The sequence below is a fragment of the Thalia democratica genome, chromosome 4 (genome assembly GCF_965202585.1).
Source record: "Thalia democratica chromosome 4, ktThaDemo2.hap1.1, whole genome shotgun sequence".
NCBI lineage: Eukaryota > Metazoa > Chordata > Thaliacea > Salpida > Salpidae > Thalia > Thalia democratica.
This window is the reverse complement of record NC_139168.1, coordinates 62,583,640-62,594,618: the sequence shown is the minus strand read 5'-3', so window position 1 is coordinate 62,594,618 and position 10,979 is coordinate 62,583,640. Positions and strand designations below refer to the sequence as shown.

Genomic DNA, 10,979 nt, shown 5'->3' with positions numbered 1-10,979 from the left:
TTAATTCAAACAAGTATACACAATTTTGTAGAAAAAAAAATTAAGCATCGAACATATTATTGTTAAAAATTTATATATAACCGTTTTATATGATAATTAACTTTTGGTAAAAACATTCGTTATTGTAATAATTTTAGCTACTCAAGTACTTAACTATCTAAGGCACATTGTGGTTTTATTGTTGAAGCATTAAATTTTTTCTGTTTTTAAATCAGTAGTAAATTTCGTTTAAAACTATGATGTATTTTTATTAGTTAGATAAACAACTGTTTTAGAAAACCTTTTATGTAAAAACATATAAGTTTTGTGATATATGTTTCTTTTTAGGTAAGTATTTGATATATTAATAAAGCTTTTAAAAATTTTACGTAAACTTAAGTCAATTGAAAAAAAAAGTCTAACTATTAAATTGTAAAAATAATAAAAGATTCTCAAACTTTTGAAAAAATATGAAAGCATTACATTAATTTTGTGGTTAACTTTGAATCTTTAAACGGTCTTTGCAAAATTAAGTATAGCGTTACAAAAACGTATGTACGGTGAAGTTTGTATTACGTTATTAAAACTTTCTTTTTACGGAATGAAATATTTTAAGTGTTTGAAACAAGTTTAGAAATAACTGTTTGTATTAACTACTGTTACTGTAAACGTTCTGCTTTATTATTTTCTATAGAAAGTGTACTTTTTACTATTAATTAATAATTTCAAAGTAGAAACAGCTTACTGTAAGATAAAAAGAGCAAACTAAAGCCAGTTATGTTTAGAGGTTGTTTCCCAGTTCCTAAAAAGAAAAGCGAAAAGAAACCCAAAACAGACCTGAAAATAAACAAAAGGAGGTACGTGGTGTTCAAAAGCAAGACGAGCGAAAACGGCGCCGACTTCGGCCGAATCTACTTCTGCGACGCCAAGTACCAGCGCCTCCAAGTGGCGGTGAAGACCTGCGACGGGAGAAAAGAAGCGTCCATGATAAAAAACGAAGCGAAGGTGCTGAGAAAACTGTACTGGCATCCGAACATCTCAGAGTTTATTGACTTTTCCGGCAAGAAAATCTTCTCCAGGCCCTACCTCGTCATCAGGTACTTCGAAGGACCCGATCTCTGCACTTTCATCAATTCAAACAACGGCTTCTTGCAGGAGAAGCCCACCCAGCAGATAGGCAAGCAGATACTAAGAGGCTTGGAGTACGTTCACTCGAAGAAGTTCGCCCATTTGGACATCAAGCCCGAGAACATCCTGGTCAAGCCGGCGGCCATCTCTCAGGGCTTCTGCGTGAAAATAATCGACTTCGGCTTCAGCTGCCGCGCCCACCGCAAGGTCGAGGCGTACTGCGGCACGCCGGACTACACGGCGCCCGAGGTCCACCTGTTCGAGCCGTACGACGGGTTCAAGGCGGACGTGTGGTCGTTCGGAGTGGTGCTGCACAAGTGCCTCACCGGGGAGTGCCTGACCGAGGCGTCAGCATTTTTCAGGATGACGACGGCCAGGGACGTGGAGAGGGTGATGGCGCGGGAGGGGGTTTACCCGAGCAAGACTTGCAAGAGTCTGATGAGGAGGATTTTCAAGGTGGAGCCGGAGGAGAGGGCGGAACTGAAGGAGGTGATGAACCATCGGTGGTTCAAGAATGAGAAGTACAAGTACAGTAGTTGAATTTTTGATGGAGTTTTTTGTTTTCTACCGATTTTTTTAGTGTTGTAATACAACAAAATGAAATCTAACAACATCATTTCATGACTTTTTACTGTTTTTGACGCGTGTAGTCACTGATTTATTCGGTATAGAATAAACAAAAAAAAAAGATTTTCTAAAACTATTCATTATTAAACTAAGGCAGTATTTTTTACTAGCTAGAAATTATTTGAGTAGTTGGCAAAAGTATTTGATTTGTTATGTTTGTTTAATTATGTAAGTTTATGCCGTAATTTTTGCAGTGTTTTCAGTACAAACCATTTAAACAAAGTTTGTATAGTATTTTTTAAAATATAAGTTTATTGACTTGACTTTGAACTGATATTTTTTTAGACCTATTAAATTAATTTATAACATTTTTTTTTAATATATATAAATATACCTTTTTTGTATAACTAATTTCAGTTTAAAAATTGATTTTACTTTATTCAAATGGTTATTATATTTTTTTAATTTTAAGTTAAGTTGTTTTATTTTCTACTTTATTTTACTATTGTTTTAAAATTTACATTATTAAAAAATTTTGGCTAAAGGAATTAAAAGCTGCTTTTTATTTGATTAGATATTTTGCTTTGTTGATCTGATTTTTAGATACTAGCAATTATTTATAAAAAAGTTAAAGACTTAATCTTTTTTAAATGTTACAACTGTATTGATAACTGCAATTTTACAAATATCTAAAAAAGCTACAAATCATAATTTAATGGAACAACGTCTAAAACCTGAAACAAACAAACTTATTAATTAGTTATAACTTTAGTAATAGACTTATATCATTTGATGTATACACAACAGTTTGTTGCTTTGTTTTTTTTAAATTTTTTCATGAACTTTATAAAACCGGGATATCAAATGACAGATTTCTCTGCATCAATGGTAAACTACCAACACATAAACGCCTACTGACAAATGTCTAGTTAAAGTAAACTTTAAAAAATTATTAAAATAATGAAGTAATTTAAAAACTTATACTAAATGTTTAGATTACTTAGATAAACTTTATAATTTTTAAAACTATACGTAATAAAACAAGTTAATCCCTTTCTTATTTAATAATAAAATATTTATAACAAAAGAAAACATTTAAAAAGAGGAAAGTAAACAAAACCGCATCTAAATAAATCAAAAAGAAAAAAACAAAAAAGAAAAGTTTTTGTGACCTTTATTACTCTATAGTTAGTTACAAAATGTTAACTACTATTTAAAAAAGTATTACAAAAAAACTATTATAAGCTTGAATTTAAAATTTAACAATTAAAAAAAAAATGTTCTAAAACTCAGTGTAAAAAGTTAATTTAAAAAACTAAACTGTAACAAATTAGAAAATTACACAAAAACTAATTATAGTGTAGATATAACACTATGGCTATAATATTATTTAAATATGTTTTAATTGTTATTAAAAGTTTTCTCTTCAAACCATCGTAAAAGTTTTACTAAGAAATATTTACTTCATATAGGCGTTTTAGTTATAAACTAAAAAGGTATAACGTTAGAGTTAATTAAAGCAAACACAGAATTTTTGTTAAAAGTTATTGCTAAGCTAAAAAGCAGTTTATAATACCATGAAAAATAGATTTACAATTTTACTAAAAAGAAGGTTTCCAGAAGAAGTTTTAGATAAGAAACGAATTTTAGTTAAAAGATAGTTAAGTAAAATCTAATAAATTTATCTTTTAACAGTAAATATGTTAACTTATATAAAATACTAAACATCTTTTTACTAAGCATACTACTAATTTTATTTGAACAACATCAATACATAGAGTATGAGTCTTGTGTAACGAATTTTTTTATTATAGTTTTTAATTTAATTTAATTGAAAAGTGTTTGATTTACTTGAAAAAAGTAAAAAGTAAAATCATTGCTGACAAAAAATAAGTTTTAGATGTCTTTACAGTTAATATTTAATCCATAATGTTTGTTCCTTTGTCTCGTTTTTTTTTTTGAGAAAGAATAAAATGATAATTGTACCAGCTTATCAACTTCTAGTTGCTTTAGTTTGAAATGCTTTTAAGAAAAGCTTAACAGTATGCTTTGGTTTTTAACAGATACAAAACCATTAAAAAATATTTTCGGTAAAACATTATAAAATATTTTTATTTGAGTATTTCAGACTAAGACTGTTCTAAAGTAACGGTGAAAAAAGTTCATTGTAGATCAAAACTGTTGACGTTTATAAAAGGTCTTCTTTGTCAAAGTGAAATTTATTTAAGGCAAGCACCAATAACATGTTAAACTACAATTTCTGCCTTTATATGATGTAGTATAAAAACTAGATGTTGTTCTATTTTGGCTTTTATTTACATAGAACAGCTGGAAAAGCTTTGATCTTTAAACGGAATACTTTTACCCCGATACAGTTTTTCACTCTCAAGGTTGAAAATTTCTACCGAGTTAGTGAACTCATCAACAGGCATAATTGATTCGTTTTTATTCGACACTAATATATTCGAGTCTCTTTTGTTCGAGTCTTTTTTTTTCGAGTCTTTTTTTTTCGAGTCGTTTTTATTCGAGTCGTTTTTATTCGAGTCTTTTTTGTTCGAATCTTTTTTATTCGAGTCTTTTTTATTCAATTGTTTTTTATTCGAGTCTAATTCATTCGAGTCATTTTTATTCGAGCCTACTTTGTTCGGTTCTACTTTACCTCCAATGATAAAGACGGATTCTTCCAGTTTCGCCAATGCGAAATGACACCGCGGAACGCGCAGTTTACTTTTGATGACTTCAACTCTACCCGTGCTGGTGTCGAACTTCTCAATGCAGTTTGTTATCTGAAAGTCGCGCTGCATTCCGCCGACGACGAAAATAAAGTTCTTGTGAGCAACAGCGCAATGATAAAATCTCGGGATGACCAACTCGGATGAGGTTTTCCTCCACAACTTAGTACTTTTATCGAACACTTCGATCGTCTTCAAACAGTCGTCGTTGTTGGCGGCCCCTATGGCGTAAATCTTGTTCATGCAATTCACGAGGACGTGACCGTGCCTCCTAGTGTCCAAGTTTCCGACTTGCTTGAACTCGTCGGTTGTGACGTCATAAACAAAAGAAGTTCTCGTCGTGTAGTAGTTGTCTTCTCCGCCGGCAATTATGAAATTATGACCGTCGTATTTGCAGATTCCGAAGTTGCATCGGCCCGTTTTCAGGGAGTTAATCGTTTCGAAGGTCCCGTTCTTGGGATCGTACCTGTCCAGGTTTTTGTTGTCCCACCCTCCGACCACGTAAATGTCCTCCATCTCGACCGTGCCGTGGTAGTACCTTCCGGTGGGCAGGTCCGGAAGCGGCGTCCACTGTCGGGTTGAGGGGGAGAAAGAGTAGAGCTTCTTCTCGTGGTACCTTCCGCCGAGCAGCAAAACATCTGTTTTATTATCAACTCAAGTATAACTTCGGTAAAATCTTTAACTTAATCTAGTTAAGGTTGTTAAAATTTTATAGCACACAATCATCAAAACATTTATTTACTATAAAGCAGCGTTATCTGAACTCTTTTTCATAAGGCACCGTTGTAAAAATTTAAAATAGCTATTGCCCCTCAAAGAAAATTCTAAAAAATCTAATGTTAAACACGCTTAAGACCTTTTTTTTGCTTCTTACCATCATCTCCAGAATATCTAGTGTAAGCTTCAAATTATGGCCTTATTACCCCTAATTTTTTGACATTTTATCAGTAATATCTAGTATAAGTTTAAAAACTATTCTTAAATGCGCCTGTGACTTATTTATTTTGCACTTCACCGTCAACTCCCGAACATCTTGTGTATATATATATATTGGCACCTTTGCAGCTTATGAACCCCTAAATTTCTGAAATAATCCTGTTTTGAATTAATCTAAGTAAAGTATGAACTATATTGTTTTATTTTTCCAACACTAGTTTTTATTTTTTTACCTGAAATCTTAAATGTCACTAAGTTTTTTTTTTAATAACTAAAGTAGCGTTTCAAATGTTTTCTAGCACGATAGTGTACAATTTTATGGGTTAACTTTGTTAGTACTTGCATAAATTAACCACATTCATGGTTTGTTTTATTATGTCATTTTAGCAGTTTAAAAAAAAGTTTTTAATTATTTAAAGTCAAGAAAAAAAAGTAATAAATTTTGTTTTAAACTGCAAACTGAAATAGCAATTAGTACTCAAAAAGTATATATTAAATTTACTAAAATAATTTTGTAACTACACTTCAAAAAACAAATGTAATTACTTTTCTTAAGTTCAGATTCAGAAAAAATGTACTCAGAAGATTCAACAGTGTTTTCAGGTTCGTCAGCATCTACAAAAGTATTCGCAAATAGTCATTATTAGCTAGATTGTTTTTTTAAACTCAGTCAACTTTAAAAAACTGAATAGAACAGTTTGTTATTCTTTATAAAATTTTACTACTTAAAGTAGTATTTAAAATGTTTAAAAGATTTAGAAATTGTTTAAAAATAATGTACTACTTCTAAAACAAAAATTAAATTTGAACCATTAAAGCACATAACTTATATTGAAATTGTAGTTAAAGTACAGCATTTTAAAATATTATGAAACCGTTTTAAAAATTAAACTGTTGTATTACTTAAATAATATATTCCTACAAAACTTTTAAAAGGCTTAAACTACAAACTATACCATAACTGAATAAAATTAGTTCTAAAATTAGTTATTGTAAATTAATTAACATAAATACAACTTTAAACCAATAAAGAAAAAGTATCAAATAATTTTTCATACCTGAATTCACTTTATTTTCTGACAGTTTTGAATAATTGTTTTTACTTTCAGTGTGTTCAGGATCTGAAAATTAATTAAAACTTTGACTAAAACGTTACTTTTGCACTATAAAGTAAACTTAAAACTTTTAAATACCCATAATCATTTTATTTTAATACTAAATTAAGGTTGTAATAAACCGTTAAGTTTGTTTGAAATTGAAATGTTGTTAATATCATAAGTGTTGTTAAATAAAGAAAAACTTTTTAAACTACCATATATTTCGTCACTTAACTTAAAAACAATTTGATTAAGCGCAAGATACGATTTAATTTAATTAGTAAGATTAAATATAAATTTATTTAATAGTAAGATATCATAAAAAATAAAACTACTCACTTATAGAATTTTCATGAGCGTTTTCAGCAGTTTGGTTTAATATATTTACTTGGTCTTTTGTCATTTCAACTTTACTAGCTTTGTCGCTAATTTCTCTATTTTCCACACCTTCAAATATGTTTCTATGTTTAGAGCAAACATCGCTATTGTGTGCTGCAGTTTAGTTTTTAAAAGCATTTTAGTCGTAACTACAATGATGTAGTTAAACCTATATAAAAATACACTTTAGACACATTAATATCTACATTGAAAAAAATAACTGTTACTATATAGATTTTAAACGTTGTAAAATGAAATAAGAAATAGCTTTTTGTATTTTTTGTATTAAATAAAAGTAGTTAGTTGCATATATTCAAACAACTTTTATACACTTTTTTAACTAATGATATTTTATAAAGTTTTGTTAAACTATTCTTTTAAATTATTAAGATTTAAAGTAACATAGAGGATTTGTTTATTTGTTTTTTTAGATTTTAAACCTTTTAATGTTTCAGAACTTGAAAATTTCTTATAATAACCTTTTTCTGACCCTTCTTGACATTCAAACACTTCTGAATCTAAATAGAAATTGTAGATTATAAAAAAAATTACACAGCTGTTTTTATCATACGGTGTTGATACTAAGTATTGTTGTGAAATTATAAATTGACAATTTTTTTACTTCAACTTTAATAAAATACTCTGAAATGGCTCGTAGACATGCTCTAAACTTTCTTTGAACAAAAAATCATTTATATCCTTATAATGAATCATTATTAATGAAGTTATCTTTAAATATAGCATACTTATATAATTATAAAAAATTTTTGAGAAAAAGATAAACTGTTTTAAAGTTTAAATCAGATGACTTTATAAAAGTTTTAAGATTACTTTAATTACTGTTTTTACACCATATGTGTATGAAATAATTAGTAAAATTGTTTTAGGTAACTAAATAAAATAAAATGTAAGCAAACGAAAGAAAAAGTATCACCAAAAAATTAATAAGGTTTAATTTACTTCTTTTATTAACGAGTGGAAATGCTTTGGAGAAATTTTTGTACAATTAGTGTGTTAACGACCTAATAAGTAACTAAAATTATGAACACAACTTAATTTTGGTTACTAAAGTAAACTTGGTGGTTTTGAAGATTCATATTCTCTTTTTATGCATAAAATAATATTGTAAACAACTTTTTGGTTCATTTTTTAACTTTTAATTAATTCTTTTGAATCGTTAAAACTTTATGTTTTTCTCGTATTTTCTTCTAAAACTATCTAATTTTAGTTGGTTCTTTCAACTTTGCTTCTACGGTTTTGTCAATTATATATTTAATTTTATATTTAGCCCGTGTATAAGAATATAAAAGTTATATAACTTGAAATAAAGCAATCCGAGTGTTTTAACCTGTGTATCAGTTTCAAACTTAGTTTTAGTAAAACATTTTGACAATAAAAAAATGCAGTTTTGTAGTAAAAAATGTAAAAAGAAAAACTACTAAGATATTAAAGGAATGTATATACTAATTAAAGTTTTATCTTTATGCTATGATTAATATAGTTATTAGTCTTTACGATATTTGTTTTAATCTTCAAGTTGTTATTTCAAAACTTTTGAAACAATTATATAAATTAATCATACTTTTTTAATATAAATTTTAAGTGTTACTAAAATAAGAAAAATATATATTGTTGTAAAAGTATGTTTTTAAACAATTTTAATACAACATGTATAAACCTTTAAATTGTCAAACAAAAACAAACCAAAAAAAGTTTAAATAATATTAGAAACATTTTTTAGAAAACTTTCATTAATTTAAAAAAATAGAAACTGTTATTATATGAAATTGTTTTGATAAATAAGTTCAAAGTATTAGTTAAACAATTTGTTAAGTGATGAGTTGATTCAGTTTAATGTGAATTAGAAAAAATAAAATTTCAATTAAGACATAAATTTTTAATTAAACAAAACTTAAAATCACCCTAGTTAATCTTACTTGATATCGGTTAAAAATTTACTATAGCGTAAAGCATGAACTAATTAGTAATAAAAATAGTTTAAAACTATCTAATATTAATAATTCAGTACGTTTTTTTATAAACTTATCTACTTGTAGAATCCTCGTGACCTTGTTTTATATTTTCATTAGCATCCTTATCATCTTTAACTATATTTTCTTGGTCTTCTGTCATTTCAACTTTCTTAGCTTTGTCTCTAATTTTTTCCTTTCCCACACCTTTATGTATGTAAATTAACTAAAAGCAAACATAGTTATTGTATTCAACAATTTTGTAATCAAAACTATAAAAAGGTAGTTAACAAAAATTTCAAAAACAAATTTTTTGATACGCAGAGTATGTGAATTTATAAATTAAATTTAATAACCTCAAACGTTTAAATGTTATAATATTAATAAAAAAACTTTATTGTATCTGTTTCATACATCCATCTTTTATTACACATGACAACAACAAGTGGTATTTTTTATTCATAGTTTTTTTGATTTTTGCTTTTGAACAAACAAGATTTTAATTTTCAAAATTTTTTATTAATTTTATATTAAAACTAAAAAAACTTTAAATTCTTAAGAGCTTTAAATTTTCTGAAATTATTTTTTTCTTAGCCTCCTTGACCATCAAACACTACAGAATATAAGTAGAAATTACAATTATAAAACAGACCTTAAAGTATTTTCTTACACATGCAGTTCGAGTATAAATACTTAAATAAACTAAGTTTAAAAATTACGAAAGTGTTAGTTTCAAATTTAATAAACCAACCTTGACATGGTTCGTTAAAATGCTCCGAATTTTCTCCAACACTAGTAGAAGTTTTTTTTCTCGGTTCTTTTTGACGTTTTGTATTTTCTGCTTTCTTATTTATGTTTACTTCTTTCCGATCTTAAAGTATTTTTCAAAGTTATTAACAAACTGGTTTTATAACTAATATTTTTGTAACATGTTTGGAATGTTGTAAGATTTGAAATTAAATATACTTTAGGTAGAAAAGTAATTTTGGTCTAAGTATAAATTTAGTTCATATTTATTGAAAAGAACGAACTTATTTAACCTAAAACTTAAAAAAGAGCTTGAAGTTAATGCTGTTTAATTAATAAAAAATAAATTAAGATTGTAGAGCAATGTATAAAAGTTTGACAAAATTTTAAGACTTTATCAACTTGTATTAAAACCTTTAATTTTTTCTTCTTCTGCAGAAATCAGTTGAGAAATTTTTTTGCAATTTTCTGATTTTTCAGATACTCCAGAACCTATTTATAAGTTGTAAAACAATTTTAGAAAAATGTATGACGACTTTTTATAAAAAACTAAGGAAAGTTTATAGAAGTAATTTCATCTTAATAAAATGAAATTAATTTTAGGCAAAAAATGAATTACTTAATAAATTTGTATTTGGTTTCTTTAAATTATCTTTTTTACTTTCTGTCGTTTCATTCAATAACTTTTTTTGATTGTTTTTTACATCAACTTTATTTTTTGTGTCTTTGCTTTTTTTGTTTGCTATTTCTAAAGTTATTTTTTGAAGTTTATAAGCAAAAATTGTTTACAGCATATAAAAAAAATCAATTCAAGTATAATTGAATAAAATAACCGAATTATTAATAAAGTTCAAGTTTTACTGTGTACAGTACATCATTAAAGCTTTATTTTTCGTTGACTTAGTATAAATTATACAGTTTTTGATAATTTACTAATGAAAATTTCAAAAACTAAAATATATAGTTTTTGTTAGACTATCAAATAAAATTAAGTAAATAGTTATGGCGTTTAACTCAGCTTTTAAGATAACTGCTCTTATTTATTCATCATATGTTTAGTTTTTTTTTATATTTGCTTGTTGTTATGAACTGCTGCATTATTTAAACAAAAAAATATGTAACTTAAATATGTAACATTAAAGCAGATGCTTAAATACTTTTATCTTAATATTTTTTGTTAATATTTTATTATTTTTTTTTTAATGGTGATTTTAATTTATGGTATATTTGTTATAACTTCAAAAATTTTTATGTTTATTTTTAAAACAATGTTCTAAAAGTAAAAAATCGGTTAACAATCTTAATTAAATTGCAATGAACTGTTGCAACTATTTTCATTATTCATTGTTGAAATCTGAATATTAAGAGAAAATTTAGAGCTTGCTGCAGTTATGAAAAATAAGGCTTGAAATCAACGATAAACACTTAATTAAAAAACATTTGCT

General features: G+C 26.9%; 1 protein-coding gene across 1 annotated transcript; it reads left to right on the top strand.

The window, feature by feature from the left end:
• The first annotated feature begins 756 nt into the window (after positions 1–756).
• LOC145833523 (sperm motility kinase 2B-like) lies at positions 757–1,647 on the top strand. The gene has a single exon (XM_082940695.1). The coding sequence runs from the start codon at positions 757–759 to the stop codon at positions 1,645–1,647; it is 891 nt and encodes a 296-aa protein (XP_082796821.1).
• The last annotated feature ends 9,332 nt before the right edge of the window (positions 1,648–10,979 follow it).

What these genes read in the sequence shown, in the direction of transcription:
- LOC145833523 (XM_082940695.1), top strand. Translation starts at nt 757, where the DNA reads ATGTTTAGAGGTTGTTTCCCAGTTCCTAAAAAGAAAAGCGAAAAGAAA.